Below are 27,397 nucleotides of genomic sequence, written 5' to 3' on the forward strand. Positions count from 1 at the left end.
TGTCAGGGTTGTTGCCCATATGTGTCAGTTTACTATGTGTGTGTCTATGTGTGTATGGAAACGAACACACCCACACACACTGACAAGCAGGCGCATATGCAACAACACAGAAATATAAATCATCAGGCTGTCCTGAGGCAAGTCGTAAACACACACAATCGCAGTGATGAGTACTGTGGATGTTTTAATGGACGTTTTGGCTCAAGGCGATAACTGAGATAACAGCCTGGGAAAAAAAACGCACCCACACACACGCTAGCACAGATAGATCCAGTGGGCTGGAGTTGAGCGTGCATACTGTATGTGTGAGTACTTCTCATACTATACATACTGTACATGTAGGTATGTAATATTCAATAAGCTTTCATCTGCATATCCTGTGTGTCAATTATGTGTGACCAACATTTGTATAGTAAATGCATGTGTCAAGTGCATATGTACTTGCATGTGTGTCTGCGTATGTGTGTTTTTAAGGTTGGTGTCATTGGTGCATGGTGTCCCAGTGGACTCGTCACAAAGTCTGTCACCACCCAGTCACCATGGCGCCCAACTTGGCCGAGACCCGACGGCGGCAGGGAGCACCTTGTCACCGTGGTAACACGTCTGGGATGTAACCACCCCCACCCCCTAAGAAATACACAGAGAGACAAACACCACCCCATATGAAGGATCTTTCTAAGGGCAGAATACATTTAATGTTAATTAATAATTTTAGCCATTGACTGATGAGACTTTGAGGTGAGAGACGGACAGAAAGCAGATACAAAGATAGATAGATAGATAGATAGATAGATAGATAGATAGATAGATAGATAGATAGTTTGGATTATTTTAAATGATCAGCTTGCTCTGATGACAATACAACCAATACTGTTCACCCCATGACCTCTGTCATATCAAAATAATATAGAGTGGGGGTTTCTGGCACAACTTCACCTACTTCCAAGGAGCATGGAGAAGGGAAAAAAGTCTGAAAACCTCCTTCAGATGACCCTGATGAAGGCCACAAGCCGAAACGCCTCGGTTTTACAATAATGTTCTGTATGCTACAAGTGTCTCTGGAGTTTTTAACCTCTTCATATGAAAATAATATGGAAAAGACAGGCATTTGTTTTTACCTAAAACCCTTCTCTATGGCACTTGTATATTTCCCTTTTTTCTCATACTGATTTAACAATTTCAGAAAATTATCATTGCCATACACAAAACAATGTTATCCAAAAGTTCTCATTTGCAATTAATTCAATATAACACTTTGGAGAGAGAACACAGATAAGATGATATTATATAGATAAAAAGAAACCTAAGCTGTCATTGGCCAAGTTTCAACATTGAAAGTTCCACATACATACCAGCGTGCAATGTTGGACATCATAGAGGAATACCAAATTAAGAAGCCAGAGCAGAGTACCTATGTTGCCACAATGCTATGCTGCTGGAGATCATCTGGCCTGTTAATTAGTCTCTACATGTGTCGCAGATCCATTGGTGCTGTGTTGTTTCTGAACCTGCACAAAGACCAAAAAGAATGAAATAATAAAATAGCACATTATTATCATAGCCGGTTGATCCACTGGAGTGTAGTGTGTCACCCACTGTTGCTTATGTTGCTTATCGTTTGATCCAGTAGACTGAAGTAAGAAGTGATACTATTTCGTAACCAAAACAATCCAAAAACAATTGTTCATACAAAGCTGCTGAAAAGAGAAGTAGTGTATATAAATGTAAGCATTTGCAACATACAGGTGAGCAGTGGAGACAATTCTACAGAAGCAGTCATTGGCAATGACAAACTTAGACCTCAGGCCTCAACAATGCCTATTAAATACTATAAAAAAGAAAATCATGGAAATTAAAGCACAATCTGAATCTCTGAGACACGGCAGCCATCTTAATTCAGTGCTTCCTACTTTAGTGCTGCAGGAGCTCTGTGAAAAGTTTTTACAGATGTTCGTCTCATTGTTCTGCAGTGAAAATGTGTCGCTATTGCAATCCATTGTAACTGACAAAGTCAAGCTGACCACAACTGCTGTTCTTTAAAGAGGGAAACCACTAACTTTCACCATCCACCTTAAGACATACAATAAAACATGTGACTTTGCAGTTACTGTACATTTTACTTTTACTTTTTACTATTTACTATTTACTATGCAATTACTGTAAATACATTTTACTATTTTAATATTTACTCTATTTAATATTTATTATTGTTGTGTGTTAACGTGTGTCCTCTACTTTCCTCTTATCCCTTGCTGCTACAACAGTGTGAATTTCCCCATTGTGGGATTAATAAAGGATTTTGAATCTTGAATCTTGAATCTTTCAACATACAGGGCGAGTGTTTTGATAATAATTGATATTTTTGTTTAAGTATCACTTTAATCTACCTTTTAATCTATCTCTCTTACCTCACCACTCTCAATTTTGGCAAACAATATGATAAGAGAACATAACTCAAGCCTAGTTTATGCATAGCTAATCTGGCTCAACAGATTTACATTGCTGGGAGAAAGCCTGACATCAGACATCTCTCTCCTTCCACTATCTCCAATATCTATTTTGCAAGGGAATGGTTGCTGTATCCGGGGCTTAGCTCTGCCCAGGACGGTTGTGATTGGTCTAAAGAAATACAAACAAGCCAGAGCGTTTTTTTTCCCCCTATCCCAGAATAGATAAGCTGTGTATCCAGCACAGTGGAGATAGGTCTGGCAATGTGAGACTAATTTATAGCTAATGCATGACACTTAATGCAAAATCTGGCATAAATATGATCATCAGTTTATGTTTATTAACATTACATGTCACTGACTTTGCTGTACATTAGTTAAGTGGACAAAACTTCCCAGACTAATGCATGATCAACCAATATGATTTTACTTTGGGTGCGCAGAGCTGGCCTTAGGGACTTTAATTTGTTCAACAGAGATATTGGGGCTTGCAACAAAGTATCATACATATACAGTAGATAGAAGCAGCAACATTTCCTTTGGATTGCACCATAATTTGCAGACTTTCATGTTGATGTCATCGAAACACTCTTAAATGATCTTATCTGCAGTCAGATAACTTATCAAACACTCATTTGACTTCTTTTATACTGCTTTTGTTTAGTCATCACTCATGTAACCTCTCTCTCTGTCTCTGCAGGCAAAGACAAACAGCTGCAGGGGAGAATTCCCATGTTGCTAGAGGGGATGCTGTGGAGCAGCCGAGACAACCCACCAATCACAGAGAGACAATGACTGATCCTCCTGGCTGCCTTACAGAACATCAGTCAAACTGAGCTTTGTTAGCGCGGCATTCCTCTGTATTGTCCTCCTGTTTGCACTCCTTAATCAAACAATGTTAATTTCATCTATATCATATATTTCTTTCATGCATTCATATTTTGATGACTGTGGGTTATTATTGTTGTTAACAATCATTGCTGTGAAATGAAGAAAAGTTTCCATTTGCCTCAAGTGTGGTTTAAATAAAAGGTTGCCCTTTGTTAAACACTCTTTTTTTATAGCAGCAGAGATCAGTGGCTGCAGTCAACTTTGTTGGGTCTGTCACATTATCACAGTGTTTTAATTAAACAGAAGGAGACGTGCAGAAAGACAGGGGGACAATGACTGATCCCCAGGATGCCTTACAGAACATTGTTCAGACAGAGCTTTGTTGGTGTTGCAGGCCTTTGCATTGTCCTCCTGTCTGCAATTGTTTGAATCAAATGATGCCAATTATGTCTCTGTCATTTAGACATGTAATATTGTGAGCTATGATTCATTATTGTACTTTGTTGTTGTTGTTTGGGAAATTATATATATATATATATATATATATTCAACAGTGTCAAGATTGCTTGGTGTAGTCATGATCCAAATATGGAGAGTTGAGATATCTACTCCTGCAAAATGACAACCATTTTCACTTTAGTTGCTTTAGCATTTCCCATTGTTTTTTCCAGTTTAGATTGGCCTTGAGGTGTAGACATGCATGCCTTCTCTGGCAAACATTAAGTAAATGATTACTTTCAATTTTACTGGTTGACTGTGACGAAATGTATTTGTGTATTGAGCATTTCGTAATCCAATTTGAAGCACAGGCAACATGGCAAACATACCACAAGATTTGGCTTTGATCACTGACCTCTTTTTACATTTAAATAACTTTACAAAACAAATGGTATGGTGTTATACACCATTGCCAGTTGTTCACGAAGGGCTAATGATTACTATTTGTCTAAAATAGACTTACTTTTGGTGTTTTTGACTGACTTCTCATTCTCTTTCCACAACTGCATTTGGGATTCCACTGAACAAAGATATCTGTCATAGTGAGTATACTGAAATTTGCTTGAATTATCATGTTTGACAGCAGTTTGATAGACTTTACAATCAGGGTACATTGACATCGTCCAGTCTAATAATAAAGCAGATGCACAAAAAATGTGCATCTACGAGATGTAGTGACATTTTGATCTAATTTACCATATCTGTGGAGAAGAGGGGCTAGACAGGAAGAGAATGAAAAACTCGTTAAGCTTTTCTTTTAGCTGGCAGACTAGCTGAGACAACTGTGACTGTGTGTGTTTCTGTGTGTGTTTCCTGGTGTCTCTATTCTGTAAGCTGACAGAGAGGTTGAGACGACTGAGATGGGAATGTCAGCACAGGATCAGGAACCCTGCTGGTGGACACCAGTTGGGGGTCTGTCTCCTCTGGGACGCCTCTGCATCCAAATATGTGTGTGTTTGATAAGGCGTGTGTGTGTGTGTGTGTGTGTGTGTGTGTGTGCATTTTAACGTTAATGTGTGTACATCATAAATATGTGTGTGTCTCCGTGAATCTTAGGGGCCAGTGTCTGGGCCTTTTTTGGGGGGAAGGGAGGTTAGCGTGGTGACAGCCTCAGCTGTGTTGAATTGTGGGAGAAAAAGAGCTGACGCGACGGGAGTTGATGTCTGACATGACCCCTCTCAGCGGGCGCACCACGGGGAGCTGGGAGCTGCTGCTGACTGAGTGTGTTTGTGTGTCTGTGTGTGTGTGTGTGTGTGTGTGTGTGTGTGTGTGTGTGTGTGTGTGTGTGTGTGTGTGTGTAAGTGGGAAAGTGAAGGAAAGCAATGGCATTAGAAAGTGAGCAACAAGAAAAGTAAACAGGAATCTTGTATGGAAACAAACTTTTCTTTCACTTTTTTCTTTCAAATCCTGATCTCTCTGAAACTCACAGCAGAGTCACTTTCTCTGTGAAAAAACACCTTGATGAACATGATACTGGAATTCTGCTGTGTAACCCAATCTTCTCTGGCCCTTTACCTCCTCCGCTTTCCATTTTCTCTCCCTCCATATCGTATACCTCTTCTTGACCTTCTCACTCTCTGTTAGTGTCCCTGTTCTCCCTCCTTCTGTCTCTTTCTCTCTTCCTCAGTCTCTCCTGAAGGTGCATTCACCTTAGTAAAGTGATCTACGGGGTGCTATGCTGCTGCTTGTTGTGCTCGCCATTCTTCCTCTCTTTTACCCCATTTTGCGCTTCACAGTTTCTCATCTCTCTTTGCATCATCTCTCTATCCTTCCTTCATACTCACCACATACCCAGTCCAACACACACACACACACACACCTTCGTCCCTTTCTATTCACTGTCTCTCCACTCTGGGTCCACTGCTTTGCCATCAGTCTCCGATAAGTGCCCACAAAGCCCCCACTGTCTAGTGTGACCCTCTATTCTTCCCCCATCCCCTCTCCTTCTCTCCTTCTCTCTCCGATCTAGAGCAGCCAAGCGTGAGGTAAAGAGGAGGGGCCGTTTATCTTGTGCACACACCCCAAGTTGCCCCCCCATCTCTTTCTCCCCGTCATACTTTTTTGTTTCTCACTCGATTTATGCTCCGGTCACATCCTATTACTTTTTTCAACTTTCTGTAATTTTCTTTCCTCTCTCTTCTTCGTCTAACTTCCCTCCGCTCGCAGGGAGACCTTGCCCTTGTGCTCTCACAATGGACGCTGCTGCTTTTAATGTGGGACAATGGGACAGATCTGAAAGGTTAGCCAGATCTTTGCACTGTATCCCCATGCACTTTCCTCCCTCCACTGATTCTTCTCTTTCTTTCCACTGCCACCTACACCTGCCTTTTTTCTCCACCCAAATCCTTGGATCTTTTATTTCGAAAAGCTTAATTCAAACAAACCAAGTGTAATCGAGGTATTTGTGTACATGTGAAATTATGTCTTTCCTTGTTTTCTCCCCCTCCCTTTCAGCCCCCGTCCACTCCTGTCAATCAGCAAGTTAGTCAGTCAGTCAGTCAGTCTGCCAGCCATCACTCTGAAAGTCTGAGTAGTACTAATGGGTCTTGTTAGCCACTTAACTGCCTACCTTGCTCTCTCTCTCTCCAAGTATGAATAGAATAACCCTAATTGTGCTTGTTTGCCACTCCACTGCTCTACCTTATCCTCCCATGGCTTTATCATTGCTGATCAGTGTACCTGGAGATAAGTCTCTGTGTTAGTGTGCAGTATCCTCTTCCTTGAGCTTTTATCAGTCCTGATCAGTGTACCCGGAGTTCTCTGTGAGGGACCCCTCCTGAGAAGGTCATGTTTTCATTCGCCCCAACTGGCTCGCTGACCGATAAGACAATTTGTCAGGTGGAAATAAGAGATGCCTTTTCTTGGTTGTCTGGGAGAAGACAGATGGAGGAAGGAGATCGAGACGTGGAGACAGGGAAGAAGTAACATGAGGTGAAAAGAGGTATAGCACGTGAAAGTCAGTTTGTCTTAATCTTGAAGTCTTTACTATTATAAAAGAGAAACCCAATGTTTGAAAATACCAACAGCACAAATACTGAAAGCGTAAATCTAACAAAACCTTGTAACTTGTCCAAGTAACTTGCATGCCTGCAGCATAAACAGCTTAATAAAGCAGCTTAAAAGTCACACTTGTTTTGCTCAAATTCAGTTGAGTCTAACCTCGCAGTCTGCCATTTTTAATCTCTACTCCACACCATTTTACACATCTTGTTATAAATTGCATACCTGGATCTGGCAAAGAGTCTGTAATGTGACAAATAGTTTCAATGCGTGATGATTACCCCACGTTTTACACAATATTTATGTGGAAAAGTGGTATTACTTACCAAAAAGTTAAGGGAGTTGAATTTTCTGCAGGACAGGAGCCCCCTTTCCCCTCTGCAGAATGGTGCTGGCTGCTAGAGGACAAGATGAAAAACTATTAGAAACTATGTCTGTCACTTTCCTCAATCATTCCCACCTTGATTAGCGCTGCAGAGGCCAGGTGAGGTTGTCTCAAATGTTTTAACATAAAAGTGAACAGGCATATCGTGCAACAAAACAACACAAATTACCACATTGTTCCATGTGCTTTCTGATGTTTTTGAAGAGAAGTGGAACCAATATAGCATGTGCAAAAAAGTGTTACTTTTCGAGTGGTTACTTCTGGACCTTCTCATCAGTATTCACTCCCTCTCCCTCAGGCTTCCCACTCTGGCCCTCACTAATCTAATCACCTCCTCTGCAGACTCTTACAAAGCCTCCAATAGTCCAGCCACGGTCCCTTAATCGACATGTTATTGCCCACAATCACATTTACAGCACAGAGGCAAATCTGCACAGATGCGATTGTGTCGGCTGCTAATCCAATAATACCCCGCTCACTTCTCTTTTGCTCGGCATCTTTCATCTTCAAAAACAAGGTGACAGTGTTTTAATTTTCATTGTCGGGTTACTCTCCATCAATTTAGCTCACAGTGTGTGGTGGAGTTTATGGAGCGAGACACATATAGGTGCTGGTTATTGTACAAGCTTTTATTTCTCTCCTGTGGGAAAATAAAAAGCAGGGTTTTTGGTTTCGATGTGATTAAAATAGGAGCTTTCTGTTATTGTTTATTCACCAAGGTAGTGTCTATTGGATCACACTGGGAAGATTTGTTGGAGCCTGGTGGTTTGGTGCTGACTATTTGGCTTTGATAATTCATGTCAGTCAGTGGGGTCAGTGTACAATAAATGTTTTTTTCAGAAGGCAAAGGCCCTGCAACTCTGTAGTGGTGGATAACATAACCAGCCTTTGTACTCTGGGGAAGGAAACAGGGCAACAAACACAGTGAGAGATACTAAAACTATTTTGAAGGAAGTTATAAAAAATCAAAGCGTCAAATTGATCATTTCCATTTAAAATAGAAAAATCTCTGTAGACAGTGCCAAATAGGCACAGAAAGAACAGAGAGAACATCTGAACACTGTATAAGTGAAAAGTCTTTTTAATATGTGATCTTTTGTACTTGCTTGTCCAGGTATTGAGGAATGTCTCGTCTCTCGTCAACGCCTTCAATCTCATTTGCTAAATTCATCAAAGTTGCTTGAGGCAATCAATCCTGTAAGTCAGAAAGACACACAGACTGACAAGAGACAAGCACACGGGCTGCCTTAACCAGCCACTGAAACATGGCAGTGTGTTACACTGTGTTGCCGCCAATGGTCTGACAGAAAGAACCCTAGCCAGGGGTGTCCATTGTGCTGCCTGCACCACACACACACACACACACACACACACACACACACACACACACACACACACACACACACACACACACACACACACACATATAGAGGCATAAATGTAAGAACATTACAGTTCTTTAGATCTCTTTTATACATTTAAAGATACATTAAAATGCATACTTTATCTCTAAAAATATACTACAGCAGACATTGCTCTACTTGTTACAAAATATGCTAAATACAGTATGTTTATTATGAGTTGCTAAAAGATTATTGCTCTTATAATTAGTGCTAAATATGTGCACACGCTGTACACTGTATGGATACAAATAACATGTACAAACATGTTGAGATAGAGTTAGAAAAATTACAATATTCTCCACTTTATTATAGTTAGGTAAGACTAGGGATTCTTGTTTTAGTCCGCAAAGTGTGTGTGCACAGATACTCACAAACATAGACTTTCCTTATCCTGGTCAGCAAAGTGGTTAGTCAGGTGGCTGATGGACCATCCTTGGAAGGACTTGGGTGGACCTCTCCACTCTCTGGGGAAACAATATGTGTGTGTATGTGACCCAACCCCAAGCCTCCGGGTCAGAGTTCCTGACACCTACTCACACCCAATGGGGCGACGAAATAATTAACTCTGACTATGATTGACAGACAGTTCATCACACTGACACACACACACACACACACACACACACACACACACACACACACACACGGGGCATTACTTTCCCATAATCAGCAGCGTAGAAAGACAGATGACCTGTGTACTTCTTTGTTTTTCTTATAGTTAAAAATAAAGAAAAGCGTTTCAAAGCTAGTAAAATAAATTATAGTAAAATAATACTAATGATGATGCATGTTAACATTGTCATACAGCGCTTTTTTTTCTTTTGATGCTTACCTAACATAACAGAATGACATTTAGACATCCACATGATTAAACAATACTTACATTGTGTAGGCATATGACTATGAGTAATCACTTCTATTTTTGGCCTTTGTGTGTTAATGAAATGACTCAAACCCTCATCATCCAACTCATTTTTTGGATATTTTCTATTAAGTGTCTGCTAAATCCTGTATTATCATATATAAAAAAATAAGAGAGAGAAAAAGAAAGGGAGTATCTTGTTCTTGGAGGTACTGTAACACATACAGCTCTGTTTCAGATATAATGTTCACCTTTAAAGGGTGCACTTAAAAGTGTGGGTGTGTGTGGGGTGGAGAGGAGGCGGTAAAAGCGGGTCTGGGTGGGTGGATAGGGGGATAACCTGTGGATCGAAGTGGTGTGCCTCGCCCTGCCCGCCCTCCATCCCCTTGACTCTGAGAGGCCGTTTTTCTCTACGGCCACAAAGAAAGAGGGGTCGGATTGCGCCGGCACATTCACCGGCCCACTTTGTTTTCAAATGGTTTTGTTTAGTTGTGACACTGTAGACACCCAACACCTTCCAAGAATCCGAACTCTTCTGTGGGGGAGTACAGAGGGCAGGTGGGTGGTGTGCAGGCGTAAGGGGTGAGGAGGGGTGAAGAGGTAGCTGAGAAGAGGCATTAAGGGATCAGAAAGGAGGACATTTTGGGGGTTGCAATTAGTTTTATGGGAATCTGGGTTCAGCTTCATCACAGCATGATCTCTCTCCCAATCGTCCTCTCTTTTGGTGGTTGATGGTTTTCTGGCCTGTCTCCTTACTAAATAATGTGTGTTGTACCTGTGCCCCACCCTGTTCCATACAGCTCTCCTCCCTGCCCTCTCCTCAAGCGCTCCCTCATACCCCAAGGCATACACGCTGTTCATTTTTTTCCCCCTCAGAGTGTTTAAGCAGCTTAACACAGCAGGATCTGGACTGCTCAGCCTATATCGGCTGATGCTTGACAGCTAATACAGGACTAATGCTAGGCTTAGCCCTCACTTTTATATGGCACTTTCTGCCAGTCTACTGATGTATGTAATGCTCAACATGCATAAGCATGTGCATGAATGATACAAATACACACTCCAAAACATACTGTATGTATGCGCCATCTCATTTTAAACCCCTTTTCCTCCAAGAAAAACAGTGGTCTTATCAACTTTAGCAAATTCATTCATTACTTTGTTCAGTTGCTTTCAAAGGATATATATTCCAAGGAGGTTTTTCCTTTGTTAAATAGTTTATAGGCATCTTATGCGTTAAGCTAGCCACAGTACAGACATGACAAGAAACAAGGGAGAGAGAGAGAGAGAGAGAGAGAGAGAGATACAACAAGACAGAGATACAGCAGGAGGATGTAAATTAATTCAAACAAATAAATGCATTCAGTATGTTCTTGTTTTGATTTATAAAAGAAAAAAAGTTCATATATAAATATATAATTTTCACAATGTAGCTTCTCAAAACTGATGTAAAATGAGGACACAATTAATTTGCTTACAGTATGGATTATGTTCTTTTTTATTCTAACTGTACTCTGACCTTGAAATAAAGATTTACTTTTGTTGCTTTTGAAATCATTTTTAAGCAACAAAAAACAAAAATTTTTAAGATGCAAGGTTTGTAATGATTTATATTTAAGAATCTGCTTATTATTTAAATGGGCAACATATGTAGCAATACATAGGGGCAGCCTTTGTAAATGCTTCTTGAAATGCTTGACAAGGCAGCAGTACCTGAGCTCACAGGGGCCATGGAGTCAATTGCTACACATAGGCAGTGCTTTGATGGGCAGGGGTGGCACACACACACACACACACACACACACACACACACACACACACACACACACACACACACACACACACACACATACACACACACACACACGATCCAATCCAAAAACATACACACCACATCCCAAAGGACGCACGGTGCAGCGGCGGGCTGCAAATCCGACCTCGCCAAACACCATCCGGCTAGGGGTGGCTGCTTTCACCTGCTATACTATTCACTCTTTTGGAGGAAAAGTGCATGTGTGTGTGTGTGTGTGTGTGTGTGTGTGTGTGTGTGTGTGTGTGAGAGAGAGAGAGAGAGAGAGAGAGAGAGAGGGAGAGAGAGAGAGAGAATAAAAGGCAGCAAGAAGGGAAAAGAACTAAAAAGATAATGTGTGTGTGTGTGTGTCTGGGATAAAAAGAATGGCTAAAGAGACATGGAAAGAGAGTAAGGGAAAGACTATCTGCTGCATTAACCTTCCCCTCCACAGTGCCAGTCTTTTCTGCACTCTTTCAGCAGGGAGGACCCATGGGATGGTAACGCTAAGCCCCACTCCATTCTTCCACCAGAAACTTTGATTTCCTATTAGGTTCCTCCTGATAGGGACTGATGGGGAGAGGAGGGTAGGAGAGGAAGGCAGGATGGACGGACACTGAGATGGAGGGCAGAGGAGAGAAAAAAAGAGTGGTTGAAAGAAAAGTGGCCAAAAGCAGAACAAAAAAGGAGGAGAAGAGGGCGGCAAAAACAGAAACAAATGCAGCAAGAGCAGAGAAGAGTAAAGATGAATGGGGAGGGCTGGCCACACATCACATGCAGCATGGCCGCTGAGGGACACTGGCTGTCCCTGTCCTGGGTACCAAGGGCATTGTTTACACTCAGCCCATTTAGTACTGACCTTTCCTAGCTGGCAGACATACAGACTGAGAGGTAAAAAAGGCACATTGGGTAGCAGACAAGACGGTATGCAGACAGACAGGTGAGAGACAGTATGACAGGTTTGTAAGGATGCAGATAGATAAGAAGGCCGGCAGAACAACAACAAAGTATTCAGGCAGAAAAGAAATGGGTGTGCAGACTGATAGACAGGTTTTTTGTTGATGCCGTAATTTCTTTCGTATCCGAACTAACAACCACGTGAACAAAGTTTAAGGATAAGGCTGGAGATATTGTACATTGCTCTTATTGTCAACATATCCCATGAGACAACAAAAAACAACAATGCGTTAGTCCATCTCACAATACTTTCCAAATGCCCTACCCTGTCTGTTGCACTCAGCCTCAAGCCAAATTGTAACTAGGATATAAATCTTTAACATGGGTCAGAAATATGTTTTTTTGGGGGGACTACAATTGAGCTCTATGGCACAGAGGAAGCTATATCAGGATTTGGTTGCACAGACATGACAATCGAACTAAAATGGAAGGAGTCTAGCAGCAATACAGGAGGCCAAGCAATCGACCCGTTTTGAATGGGCACTGCACTAGTAAGAAAAATACAGACTATTACCAGACTTATCATTTGACACAGAGAAGCAGAAACACAGTGGGCAGAAAGTGGACAAATTGACAGGTTTGTTATTCCTTCTCCCAAAGGCAACCTCATTAACTTATCACCAACAACTAAAATCTTAGCGTGAACATCATGGTGACCTTTGCCTGAACCAAGGTTAGGATTACACCAAAGCACTGAAAAGGCCTATATTATTATCACAATACCTGGGACACACATACATGTGGCCTGCGTTTTGTGTCATAGTAAAATACATGACCTTACATGAGGACAATGCAGGAACAAAAACCCTTTTCTATATAAGGAGCACAAGTTCAACCGATCTCTATTGTCGTCTCACTTCTCTTACATATATTGTGTAGTTAACCCCATTATGAAGACAAGTATAGAACTTTTCTGGAAGCCTGCTGGACGTATGGCTGCTTAAGTTGGACACGTGGTATATCAAGTGACTTTCTTTGGGGGGCGAAATTCACCTGAGAAATTTACAAAAATGTCAGAAAATTAGCAATCGAACAGAGATGAATACAACAATTTCTGCAGGCATAAGTTTTGAAAAAATGTGAATTATCAATTGATGATTATTTATTAAAACTAACAGCTACTTGCTGATGGTTATACTTCACTAACCAAAGCACCTTTCAAGACAGGCCCTGTCAACGAATTTCTCTTGACAACATTTATCAGTGTTTTTATGATAAGTAGTTACCATGTCATGTGTGGGAAAGAGGGATGAGACATATATTAAAGTTGTGCAGGCGAGACAGAGAGATATGGAGACAGCGGCATACAGAGAGAGACAAAGGGGAGCAGGAGAGAGGTAGTTGGAGAGAGAATGATTGATTGACGTGGTCAGTGAGGCGTCACTGATCTCCAGGGGAGCCCCCCCCCCTCCAAAGAAGAGGATGTGGATTGGTCTTAATGGTGTGAAAACAGGCAGACTGCAGCAGCACTAATCTGGGAGGAGGAAGAAGATAAGGACAGCCAAATCAGTTACAAACAAACAAGAGTCAATGAGCTCGGAAATTTCTCACGTTTGCAATGATAATAGATTGTCATTTCGCTAGTACCTTTAACTGTAGGGCACTTTATTCTATTTCATGTTTTATAGTTCAAAGCCTGCATTTTGGGAGGTGGAAAGGTGTTTCTTCCAAAAACCCACACACTTATTTTCACAGAAAAAAACAGCCTAATAGTTATGCTTTTTAATGATGCTGAAACACAAATGAATGCAATTGGGAACACGATTAGTTCCAAAATTAGAAAAACGAAAATGTCTCACTAAAAGAAAAAAAGTGAGTAACAGGTGGAATATGAGCCTGATCTCACAGTTAGTCAAACAACCATTGTTTATGTGTTAGTGTTACCCCGCAGAGAGGCTTGCTAATCCATTACAGCAGTAGGAAATGTCTTTGTTATCCTGCTGGGATATCATGTCAGGGTCCTTAGCTCTTAAAGATGCCCTACAGGCATTACCAACTAACAGACAACAAATAATAAATATACCGAGAAATGGATGGAGTTAACACCATTTAATCTAACTCAGTGTACACTTTATGGCTTACATTTTAATCTCAAAACAGCTGTACTGTATAATGAATAGTGACGTGATGATTTGGAGATATTGTGATTAGATTTTTAACAGACAAAATTACATTTTTAAAGCAGCTCTTGAAGAAAACAAACGTGAGTGTAGGTATTTAAGCTTTTTTTGAGGCTTGAGGTTCATAGACCCACTGTTATATTACCTGTTGAGTTGAAAAGGTCTGTTAATCCAATTTCTTCAATGTGGGAAGTAGTGTGCTGTTGTTTTAATCTAGCAGGGGCCTTGTTGTTTCTGAATGTGCCCTGCAGCTTGTTGTGTGTAAAGAGACCCCTCGAGAAATACATGATAGCACCGCTCCTCTGTTAGGTGGGTGATATGTGCAGTTGGGTAGGCATTTCCTCAGGACTCAGGGTCCCTCTGGTTACAGAGGACAGAAGCAACACTTAGGGCCCTGACACACCAACCAGACGGGCCGACCGTCGGCAGAAAAGCCAGTCGGAATGATCAGTCGGGTCCCCGAGGTCCAAAAAATGCCTCAGAATACACTGAGGCAACACCGACTTGAGCGTATGCTCTGCGTGTGCGCGAAATGTAATACGTCTCCATAGCAGCAGGCGGCGCTGCTCTGTATTGTTTCCATTAACAGTCTGATTATTCACCAGAAAATGAAAACCGGCAGCTGATTGGACGAACGCATCACGTGGTTCTTTTTTCTCCGGAAATTCACAGCCAGACTGTCATGGCGGCTTGTTCAGAATACGATCTCATATTGTACTAAAATAGTTCACCGAAACGTGTTTCTGAAAACATTTTAAGCGAGAAATAGGCCATGCAGTTGCTGAATCTGTCTTCATTTCAGATCGACAAAGGTCAGTTTAAAAGATTTTCGTCAGATTTTGAGAGGCTCATCTGCTCGCCATTTCCGGGTGAGTCCCGACTACCCTGTCTCCGACTGAACATGTCGGGTCGGCCAAAATGAAGGCCGACGGCTCCTCGGACGGCCGACGGCACAGAACACACCGAACAGACTCGAGTCACCGACCTCGCCAGACTGTCCGACGGCCAATTATCGGGCTGGTGTGTCTTCTCTCTTACAGTAAACAAACATTGTTTAGTTAACCCTAAATACCAGCATTTGTGTGGTATCATCATTTCAAGTGGATGTATTCTAAATTAGTTGTGACAATGGGATGGTAACAGAGTTTTACAGCATAATTCAACAATAATATCATAAACACCTGTTTAACAGATTTGTTTAGGCCCTTTAATTATGTTTGCTATTATATTTAATTAGGTTTAATACTTTTCTATGAGATTTGTGGATAGCTTTTCTCAAAAATTAACAGAGGGTCTACCAACTTTGAAAGGTTGATTAAACCTACCATTGAAGTATGAAATCAAAGTGGTGGTAGTTATATTAATGAAGAAATGTGTTCAAACTTTGAGTATTCAACAAAACTGCATGTGCTTACTATTACAGACTTATAGATTGCTAAAACACGCCGATAAATTCAGAAATTAAGTAAAATTGGATTTTAACTGGATTAACAGTAGTCTTGCATAGCCAGACCTATCTCCACAGCACTGCAGAGTGAGGTCTGGCTACTGATACATTCTAGGACAGGAGAAAAAAAACTCTCTGGGTTATTTGCATTTCTTTAAACCAATCATAATCATTTGCATCCCACAAAAGAAAACACCACATACAATATTAAACACAGCAATCCCTGCCAATCTGTCCCAAAACGTCCCAGTTAGATAATAAATGCCGTAAACATATTCTTTGTAAATCTTTACATTCCCAGAAATAACAAAACAGGCCTGCCTTATTTACCAAATTTAATTCAAAACTTGCCATTTTCAGCATGTAGCTTGCTAGCTTGAAGTTTTTTGTGTTTCCTGTAGCAAAGAGATTTTGAGAATGGCAACACACAGAGAGCGGAGGGTGAGGGGCAAAGTCTGACATCTGGCGCGTGGCTCACACGCCGAATGTCAGGCGTTATCCTGAAAATGTAGGCCTACTTGCGTTACGTAAATTACCGGGGACATATCATGTAATGTAATCCTGTGCCTTTAACATTTAATCGTATTTATATTATGACATAATTTAAACAGAGCTTAACGGTAAGGATAAGCAGCACTTTTAATAATGCATAAAACAGTAGCCCAACAGAACTAAAAGTTGAACATAGGTCAACCCTAAGCATGAACATATGAAAGATTTGACATAACATGATGCAGTATATTCATCAATATATAAATTGCAAAAATAAGTTGCATTTCTTTTTGCTGAATGTAATGTACAAATATACCATGCCTTAACTTTTGAAATGGTGAAAGTTCTGAGATTGGTGGAAAAATATCTAACAGTGAACAAGTTGAACTTGGTTCCTTGGTTCTGGATTTGAAGCGAGACAGTTTAACACATGGACATTGGCATTGTTTAAAGTTCAATGCTGTAGCATTGAACAGGATGCTGTCTGATATACCTAGTTGGTTTATGCAGTAGGCCAAAGGTGTGTGAGTACATGGCATGTTGACAAAAAGGGAGCCCAGACGGAGTACATTCTCTATGTGATTGTGTGTGCGTGTGTGTGTGTGTGTGTATGTGTGTGTGTGTGTGTGTGTGTGTGTGTGTATACGAGCGCCTCTGCATCAAGTTTTTGTCCCCGCAAATGCACCTGCACCATTCTCCATTTAAACTCTTGTGTCACTCTTAGTCACCAAATCTCAATTGCCTGCTTTTCAGTGCACAGAAATGGCTTTCCACAACTCCATTGTTGTCTGCCTCCTTTCTAGATCGGTCGCTGAATGCACAGATTGAAAAGAACGGGGTGAAACGATAGGACATGTATCTCTAATTGGTAAGATGGAGGAGAAGATGTCCATGTGCAGGTATGTGTGAGCGTGCACTGACAGTACTGTGTGTCTATGTGCACCTGAGAGAGGAAGACAGGCAAGGTGAGGGGGCTGTCTGTGCTCTGTGTGCTGTGTGAGTGCAGGAGGGAGGCTGTAAACGATACCCTTGTCTGTTCCCTACTTGCCCCACTCTGAGGCCGCTCCACCCAGGCCAGCCCGGGAGAGAGTGGGGGTCCCCTGGGAACTGGACAGGACAGGGAGGGAGAGGGGGGCAGCATGGAGGCCAGGCTTTCAGCCACTATGAAAAGGAACGGAATCAAATACAAGCAAAATCTCCTTCAATATACTGTATCCCTCACCTGAGTAGGGCAGCTAGCTGAAAGGAGATCCGCAGGGGCAATTGTACAATGGGCCCAGGGAGGACAAGAGAGGAGAGATGTAGTTAACTTCACAGGTGAGTGGGGGCAAAAGTAGCAAGGTTTAGTGCGAAAGAGAAAGGAGAGGAAAGAGAACCATCTTCTGTACCTGCTACAAAATGTTATGCTTTTGACCTTTGTACTGACATGAAAACAGAATATTCACCAGTGTGCACTGCAGTTACATATTTGTGTTGTTCTGGAGGTTGAACATCAATCCTCATCATCATCCTCTTCTTCTTCTTACTCTTCTCATCTACCGCTTGCTTTTGTTGTTCTTCTTGTGCTTGTCCTTGTTCCTGCCAAGACTCTTCTCCTTCTTTTTCCATCTTCTCAGACAAGCCATTGGTGTGTGTTCATGCACTTTTACAAGCAAGTGTGCAACACTACTATTCTCACAGGTACAGTGGGTTTAATATGAAGTTCACCCACACTTAAGATAGGACTGTTTGTATCAACCAAACCTGGGTAGAATTACATATATATATATTCATATATATATTTTATTTTTTTTTTTTATCCTGGGCTGTCCTCTTCCTTCAGGCTTGGATCCTCTACCAGAGGCCTGGGAGCCTGAGGGTTCTGGCAGTATCTTAGCTGTTCCTACGACTGCACTCTGGACGAGATCTCAGATGTGGTTCCTGGAATTTGCTGGAGCCACTCTCCCAGTTTGGGGGTTATAGCCCTGAGTCTGATTACTACTGGAACCACTGTTGCCTTCACTTTCCACAGCTTCATTAGCTCCTCTCTAAGCCCTTGGTATTTTTCAAGCTTCTCATGTTCCTTCTTCTTGATGTTGCTGTCGCTTGGGATTGCTACATCTATCACAACTGCCTTGTTCTACTGTTTGTCGACCACCATGATGTCCGGTTATCAGTCTGGATCTGGAAGTCCCATAGAATCTTAGCTCTGTCATTCCTGAGATTTTCACTTAGCAGGTCAACACTTGGGGCTTGAATCACTTGAATCTTCCTGATGTACTCCTGGATCTTTGTTGTTTCATCCTGGATAGTGGTTCTGATGCTGACTAGTCCTCGGTCACCTCCTTCTGTTTGGTGTATAGTCTCAGGGTGCTGGACTTGGGGTGAAACCCTCCCTGCATTGTGAGGAGCTTCCTTGTCTTGATATCAGTGGCTTCTATATCTTCCTTTGGCCAGGTTATTGCCAGGTAGCTGGGTATCTAATGACTGGCAGTGCATATGTGCTGATGGCTCGGACCTTGTTCTTACCATTCAGCTGACTCTTCAGGACCTGCCTTACCCTGTGTAGGTAGGTACTTGCAGCCTCCTCATGGTTTCCATTTGCCTGTGGTATTCCGAGGTATTTGTAGCTGTCCTGAACATCTGCTATGTTGCCTCCTGGTAGTTCCATCCCTTCAGTTGTGACCATTTTACCTCTCTTTGATACCATCCGACCACATTTATCTAATCCGAATGACATTCCGATGGCCAGCTGAGGAGGGCCTTCTGCACACTCTCGGTAACCCGACCCTGCTCAAAGTCACACTGTGTCAAACGGAGTAAATAGCCTTGCAGTTGAGGTGTTTCCTGTTGGGAAGTATAAGTTCACTACACACACTCACACAGACACACAACAGGTGCGCACACACACATCCATGTATAAGCTTTACAGAATAATATGAGAGTAGAACAGGAGGATAAAACATCACAAAAAGATAAGAAGACAAGATTTAGGAAGTGATTTACAAGATGATACCGATGACAGACACACACACACACACACACACACACACACACGTCGGTACACCTCTCCTCTCTACTATTTTCTTTCTCCTTTCTTTCTCTCTCTCCATCAACTCAAACTCAACTCATGCATGTGGACATTTGCACATGCACACACACACACACACACACACACACACACACACACACACACACACACACACACACACACACACACACACACAGATTTACATTGAATAACATGAACAAAAATATATATGTACACACATCAAACATTTACATCCTCAAACATGCAAATCTACCAAACACACTCACACACACAACCACAAACAAAGCCATGTAACTGATTCCACAGGAGTATTGAGCACTGTGGATAATTGGTAGCACCATTGTGCTGCTCTTCAATGGGCCTGTTACCCAAGAAGCCTCATGTTCGTGTTCATGTACATTTGCTTTGAAGGTGGCGGACACAAAGAGCTGAACCCTGCCCAGAACAAAGCCCTGGGAGACCCTGGTTCACCCATAGATGTCTTTCATGGAGAGAACTGCAGAGAGAAATGATCTTCTTCCTGGTGACAGTGTGTATAAACTGTGTGTGTGACTGTGTCAGCGTGTGTATGTGCAGGTGGACATGCTTTAAGGGACGGGCTGCTTGTCATCATAAAAACCACAGGATGTGTTTTGTCAAAATTGTTCAACACCACCACTTTAGAAGATGTATAGCCCTCAGCGTTGCAAACTTTTCAAAATAAGGAGAAAAAAACGTAAGCGTCTGTGTTGCATTAACTTTCTCTGTAACTTACATATTTGACACATTTTAGACTTTTTCTCTTTATACTCATTTTGCAGATTAATTATTGTCATTACCCAAACTGATGCTGTCGTCTGTTGCATTAGATATGTTTTAGCCACTGATTACCTTACAGTATTTTACTTGCTTTCTGCTGCAGAATGGTCATAAACAATTACAAATATATATATATATATATATATATATATATATATATATATATATATATATATTAGTTCAAATAGTTACTTCTGCAATAAATAAGTAGACATTTTTTCCTGTTTTTTTAAACTGTTTATCCACATTTGTCATTGTCAGTTTCTAGGGTGTGTGTGTGTGTGTGTGTGTGTGTGTGTGTGTGTGTGTGTGTGTGGGGGGGGCAATCACACTGCCACACTGTTAATCCCTTTGTGTTGCCACAAAGACTTTTGTTGAATTCTGGAAACTACAATAGAAATTTAGAACTTAATACATTTCAAAACAACTCTATAAAAGATCAAATAATTGGTGCAGTTAATACATGAAAACTGTCGTGGATACCAACACAACACTAATGCAAGATGCAACACAAGTGATTTATTTAAAAAGTAACTTTTATAAAAAAATATATACAGTAGAAGGATTCACTCAATGTTTTACTGAATCTCTTGTCTTTTTTAAAGGGTGAGAACTTTGATTAAATTAATACAGTAAATAGACTGATGAGTTCTTACAGTTATTACATGGTTTAAGCTGGGCAAAGCTGTAATATCTGACTCGTGTGTCCTGGTCACCTCCTCAGCTGAAACAAACTGATTGCCTCTGGACGCTGCGTTAGAGTGGATAAACTGAAGAGGAAGAGAACTAAAGGCTCATTTTTCCCCACTGTTAATAGATTGCTGATGTAGTTATTTGTGCCTGTATAAGTACTTTGTTTTTGAAATGATAACCATCTTTGTGTGCCAAGTGTCTTCATTGATGTTAATGTTTTTAATTGTGTGATTTACTGTAAACCTTGTCTGCAAAACGAGTTTATTTTACAATTATGCATTGCATGCATAAATCCGCTGACATACGTAAGGCATAATGATTTTACAGGCTAAATATTGTGTTACACGCATTTTGTACGCAGTCCCAATAATTTCAGTGGAACGACATTACACAATAGATAACTTTGCATATATAAATGCTACAATTTGTGTAACTGTGAGTCACAGGACTACCAAGGAAACTCATTAACAATTAATAGCATTGCTGAGTTGGAGCATGCAATGCAACAGGTGCTCATTGCTTCACAGCTGCATTGTGTGTGTTTGTGTGATCACTTCAGGTTACGCTACAGTACAAGATAATACTGGGCTGGGGTAGCTAATGAGAGGTGAGGGCTTCAGGGTAATTTAAAGGTTAAGATTAAACAAAGGGATAGTTATGGTTGTTAGCCCTTAGACTAATTTACAGTTGTTGAATTAAACTGAACAACACTGATCCATCTATCTATCTATCTATCTATCTATCTATCAAATGCTTCGTCTTACTCCCTGTAACTACCCATCATGTTCCATGCCGCTGTCTCTTCTCACTCTTTTTCCCTCCCTCTCACTTATTATTCTGTCTCTATCTGCCCATGGTGTCCTCACTCGCCACCCTCTCCCGCTCTCTCTCTGGGACAGCAGATGGAGACTATGGCCCAGTTCTGCCTTTTGTTCTGGGTCCCCAGAGAGACCCGTGGCTTTTTGGACAGCACACAGCTCCCCATATCTCATACAAAATGCAGGCGCCTTTCTTTTCATTAAAAAAGGAAGCTGTGGAATGCACATATTCTGAATCTATTTACTAAAATGAGCATGACTACAGCGGCTTAAAACATATTTAACACACCTCTTGACTAGAGATTGTTTATCACACCCTGACTTCACTGGAACTTTCTGTATGAGTTTTTTTTTTCATGCTAAAGGTCTTTTTTTATGCATGGTCATGTTATTTGAGTTCTTCTAGTGTTTGTTTGAATGGTTTACCTTGCATAGGACATGGTTTCAGTTTATGGTTGTAAATATATTTATTGCTTGATGCACTTATTGTATTTGCCACAACAAAAAGTTAAAGATAAATTCCTCTTGATCCCGGAGCTTCTGAATATGCCACTTGTTGTTTACAGCATCATTTGATGGATAAGAAAATCTGTCTTTATGAGGCTGTAAGGGGTGTGTTAGTTAAAGGTAAGGCAAGAGCTGGAACATACAAACAGGTAGGCCTATATAAGTCGAGTTATGGCGTTGTTGAATCAACTCCCCCCAAAAAACAAACAGAAAGACTGTCAGAAACAGTTGTGAGGTTGAAGACATTGTGCAAAAAGTGGATTTTTCCTTTTTGTTATCTTCTTTTACTCACAACACACGCGTCAGTGCGTATCAGGTTCTCCCTAACTCCACCACCCTGTTGTTGTTTTTCATAACGTCTGTGTTGCATAAATAATTAATGTGCGTGAAACATCAACCTGATCAGCATCCCACCTGTTGAAGATGGCTATTTCTACCTTCCACTTAGGTACCACTATTGGTTAAACAAATAAAGTTTTTTAGTGGTCATTAGCATACAACCATGAACACATTATATAAATGCGGGCTATATTAGAAGAAAAACAAACGCGCTGCCCTGTTTCTTGTGCAGAATACATGCATATATTTTAAAGTTTCAATTTTAGCTTGCGGTTAAAAGAAAATATCAAGAAAAATTAAGAGTCTCCATGAATGATCGGACCTGATCAGAAACGAAATGTAGGCTAGGCTATTACAGATTTAACTGGGGCCCTTATATGCTACGGAATGATACGGGAAGGATTTCCTTTGTAGCCTATGTTAAAAAGAACAGTAACTTGAATTTCTACAGTATCTCTTTATAGTGTTTACTGAAACTTGATCTCCTTTCACCGCAACACGAACTCGCCGCAGATGGTTGTCTGATCATACTCAGATACAGCTCTACCTGCACAAATTCTGTTAATAATTTAACACAGCATCCTCATTATATTTCCCTTTATTCCCTGCCTTCAGGAGGCGAGCAAAGGGGCACGGGTTTTGATTGGCTAAAAACAGTGGGTGGGAGACAGAGCAGTGACAGGTAGCAAAAAGGTAGCCTACTTATAGTTTCATTAATAATTTGGAAGTAGGCTATTTTCCGTTTTTGTACCACGCCCCTGTGTCTGCCAGGCTTTTGACACATTATAGACGAGTCTGAAATAAGTTGAAGAAAGAGAGAAGAGAAGAAAAAAAACTTCAGCCTGAGTCACGCAGCAGGATAGGTTACCAGAGCAAGTGTGGGCCTGGTGCGTGCGAATGCCCACATGCGCGTGTTTGAGTTGATGGGGAGAGAGAAAGAAAGGAGAAAGAAAAAAGTAGAGGAGTTGTACCAACGTGTGTGTGTGTGTGTGTGTGTGTGTGTGTGTGTGTGTGTGTGTGTGTGTGTGTGTGTGTGTGTGTGTGTGTGTGTGTGTGTGTGTGTTTTCTTTAGTTGAGCAAGTGTGTTCCCTCTCGAGTCAGGTCCTCGGGGACACGGTGGGGACTCGCGAGCGCTCACCAGCTGACAGCGCGTGCTTCATTGAGGCCATCCAACACCTCGGCCCACGAGTCTGCCAACAATAGCCTGAAATGAATGCACACTCCCCATTACCAAATCTGGTATTCACCAAATGGACGACATGGCAACAGTTCAGAAAGAAAAAAAAACTTTTCGCTGAGTGCGGAGAAGATTGTTGGAAGAAAATAACACTGTGCTATAATTTAATGCAGCGCTTCCCTGCGTCAAAGTTGCCACAAACATCGCAGTTCAGAACACTTAATCACAGCACTGTGGGCCAGGGGGCGCGTGCACTTGCAGCATATGGCGAGCGAGCGCGTGTCACGTTGCTTTTAGTTTACGATAAATTACAGAGGCGATCAAGTGTATTAAATTAAATTAAAATGCCAACTTATGTGGTTTGAAGTAGTCCTATAGGCTAGATATTTTCCCCACATCACATGTTCTCCTAGGATTCAGGAGCTAACACTGAGCTACTTAGTAAGGCCCTGTTCACTGACTCAGCTACGTCTATAAACATAGTCTACATTCACCAAGGTTATATGGTACTAGATGTCAATTTCGTCGTATGCAATAGCCTACATGCAATTAATATTAGGCAATAGGTTAAAACCATTTTAAAATAAATGTTTATTCTCTATCTACTTATCAAATTGACTATATTATTGTTATTATTAGGCTATTATTAATGTTATTGATCGCTATAATAGAAGCCATGAGATAACAAGCTCTAGTCCTAACAGACTTAATTTTCCACGATCAACCAATTATTATTATTATTATTATTATTATTATTATTATTATTATTATTGTTGTTATTATTACTATTATTATTAATAGTAGTATTATATTATATTGATTAAACCTAAACTATATGAAATATACATCCATCCAAATACATTTATTTCAAAAGCATAAAAGAGTTAACTGCAGGTTAAAGATGCGTGGTAACAAAAGAGACAAAGAAACATTACATTTTCGTTTGCCTTTTTATTCCCAAAATCAAATTAACATAACAATGAATGGCAAAAAGATAGCTTTTTTTCAGCAAATTGAACTATGGAGTTATAAAAATTAAAATCAAATAAAACATATCAGGAATAAATACATGTCAATTTATCTCATCCAGTGAAAGCAAAAGACACACATGTTCATCTGAAAATACAAAAGAAAATACAAAAGAAGGCAGCAATGATGGCTACATTAAATAGGCTATTTGTATGGAATTGGCAGTACTACACTATCAAACAAAGCACAACAATATTGTTTATGGTTTGAAAACAAAAATCGTATTTCTTAAGCCTCTGGCTCATATATTTTTAAAGTGCACATTGTTAACTTTTGAAGTTGCAAAAAACAAATTAACAAATCAAAATATAAATCAAAACAAAAAAATCATATTAGAGCTACAAACATTGTTTACATTATCAAATATAGGCTAAGCAATTATCCATAAAGTTATGATTTTGCGGAAGACAGCTTTTTGGTCGGAGTGACGTGGGAAATACCCATGGCAGTGCTGCGCGCGACATGGCAGAGGGGTCTTCCAGACACGTCTCCATGGAAACTGGAAATTATAGGCTATAGGCTACATCTATTGGCAGAACCGAATTAAGCCTATTTCAGAAAATAATAATAATAATAATAATAATAATAATAATAATAATAATAATAATAAGATTATGTAACAAGTTGATAAAATAGAATTGTTGTTAAAAACTTGAACATGACAAGCAAAAATGTCCATCCTCTTAAAACGACATTTAAAACAGAACAGACTACATGATTGACACGGTTTACGGACAGTTATTTTGTTGTAGGTTATAGGCTAGTGAACCTTTAATATAGTTATTTTTATTTTTAATCATTCAGAAAGCAACAGTGTGATGACGATGAAGATGATGGTTATGGTGGCTGCGCAGCTTGAGTTCTGAGAGGTCATCTTCTTCACTTGAGTGGAGCTCCATCGCTACTTCATCCGAGTCACTGAAGTGGGAGTGCGGGGAAAACTCTCCGTCGCTCCGGGGAGACTCTTTCCTCCCACCTCCGACCGGTGCGAGCGAACTGCCTGCCCGAGTGGAAGAAGAAGGAGAGGGCGAACGCATCGCTTCTTCAACCATGGCCGAAAACGAACCGTCGTCGAAGGAGGAGCGGAATGGCATCCCGCTGATGTGGACAGGTAGGCTGCTACCTGAGGCGGGCACAGCCGCCGCTGTCCTACAGGCTGTAGGGGACGGGGAAGCCCTGTCCTTTGCCCCGTCTAAAACAACGGCGGATGCAAGCATATTGTCACACTTTGGCGAATTGTTGTTGTTGTTGTTGTTGTTGTTGTTGTTGTTTGAGACTTCGTTATTGCTGTTGTTGGAGACTGGACCTTGCAGCAGATCAGCCAGAGCGTTGATGTAGATCTGCGCCATCTGTAAAGTTTCATATTTGGAGAGCTTCTTGTCGTTGTCAAACGCCGGGATTACGCTGCGCAGCTCGTCGAACGCGTGGTTAAGCCCGTGCATCCGCCTCCTCTCGCGCGCGTTGGCGGCCACGCGCCTCTGCTTCTGGACCCCGTTGGTAGGTCTGCCAGACTGCGCTCTCTGTCTCGTGGATGTTTCCTCATCGGGCCCGGTGACCGTGCCTTGAAGGCGGCACAAGTCCCTGACTTTGAGCGAGGAAGAGGAGGGGCTCTTGGCAGTTTTTCTGTAGCTGGGAGGGCTGGGATAGCCCGAGGACTCCGGGGAACCACTCTCTGAAAAATTTAAACAAATATTTAAGAACTGGTCTGGTTTAACCACAACCTATAACAAATGCACATAGGCTGTGTTTAAGTTTTTAATCAAGGCATAAACATGTTTTAATTGTACAGAATACATTTTGCACCTAAGTGCTTATTCCTATTTGAGACCTTCAGTGCACCCAAAAAGAACTTAATGGCCACTGCAAATGCCAGATGCCTGTTGCATTTGATGTTCCATTGCAGGTGATATTGCCCAAAATGAAAATGAAAAATCGGCGTTTCTCACCGTGGTAGGAGCCGGTGCTCGGGCAGGGCGAGTGCCGCAGGTAGTCGGGTGAAGTGGCGTGTGCCGCGCAGGTGCCAGAAGGCTGCACCGGAGCCAGCCAGGCGCGTGGGTCACTGCCGCTGTCCACGAGCGTCAGTCCAGGTTCGTGGTGGGACTCCTCGAGCTGCTGCTCCCCTCCCCTCTCCACCACTTCTGGGCTTTGCAGCCGCGGGTCGAGGACTGCGCCTCTGCTCCAGTCTTCCACACTTCGGACATCCATGCTTCCAAATGACCCCAAAAGGTAGGTAAAGTTAAAACGACTAACAATATTAAAAAAAAAAAAAAAGTTGTTGGAGGCACGCACTGCTATGCTGTTGCACTGCGTGAAAATGACTGTCGCGTGCGAGACTACTTTTCTGGTGTTTCAAGGCGCGGCGTCCGTTTAAAAAGCGGCACGCGTCTGGGAGCCCCCCTCCTCGCGCTGGTCGCGTGTTGACGTCCAATGAGAAGTCTCGGTAAGGCCCGAGAGAGGTGATTATGGCCCCCCGAAGCCGGACTGTTTATGATAACGTTACAATTTAAGGAGTGTTTAACCAAAGGGAGGTAAGGGGAACCTCCCACAGGACGCACGTGCATGAGGAGGTGACGGTTTTAGTTAAGGAGCGTGGACAGCGCGAGACGTGCACAGCTGGGACAGAATCCCACCTGTTCGTGTGTCTGTCACATCGCAAGGAGGGAGAAGGAAAACGAGGGATCTGAACAGGGTTAATTTGCCATCCTCAACTGTCTGAACTGGGTCCTGTGCACCGTGCAAGGCTGCATTCAAGTTTGCATCCCATTGGCAGCAGT

The 27,397-nt window shown here is 41.6% G+C and overlaps 1 protein-coding gene across 1 annotated transcript; it reads right to left on the bottom strand.

Annotated features, from left to right (window-relative positions):
• Positions 1-24,557: 24,557 nt before the first annotated feature.
• atoh1a (atonal bHLH transcription factor 1a) lies at positions 24,558-27,397 on the bottom strand. The gene is made up of 2 exons (XM_031309344.2): positions 26,570-27,397; positions 24,558-26,295 (listed from the first exon to the last, which is right to left on the bottom strand). Exons 1-2 carry the CDS (start codon positions 26,826-26,828, stop codon positions 25,424-25,426), a joined length of 1,131 nt encoding a protein of 376 aa, XP_031165204.1. The 5' UTR covers positions 26,829-27,397; the 3' UTR covers positions 24,558-25,423.

The sequence above is a fragment of the Sander lucioperca genome, chromosome 2 (genome assembly GCF_008315115.2).
Source record: "Sander lucioperca isolate FBNREF2018 chromosome 2, SLUC_FBN_1.2, whole genome shotgun sequence".
NCBI lineage: Eukaryota > Metazoa > Chordata > Actinopteri > Perciformes > Percidae > Sander > Sander lucioperca.

Excerpts from the sequence above, each read along its gene's own strand:
- atoh1a (XM_031309344.2), bottom strand. The coding sequence starts at position 26,828 with ATGGATGTCCGAAGTGTGGAAGACTGGAGCAGAGGCGCAGTCCTCGAC. Across the intron at positions 26,296-26,569 it reads GAGCACCGGCTCCTACCACG|AGAGTGGTTCCCCGGAGTCC; the intron begins GTGAGAAACGCC and ends TAAATTTTTCAG.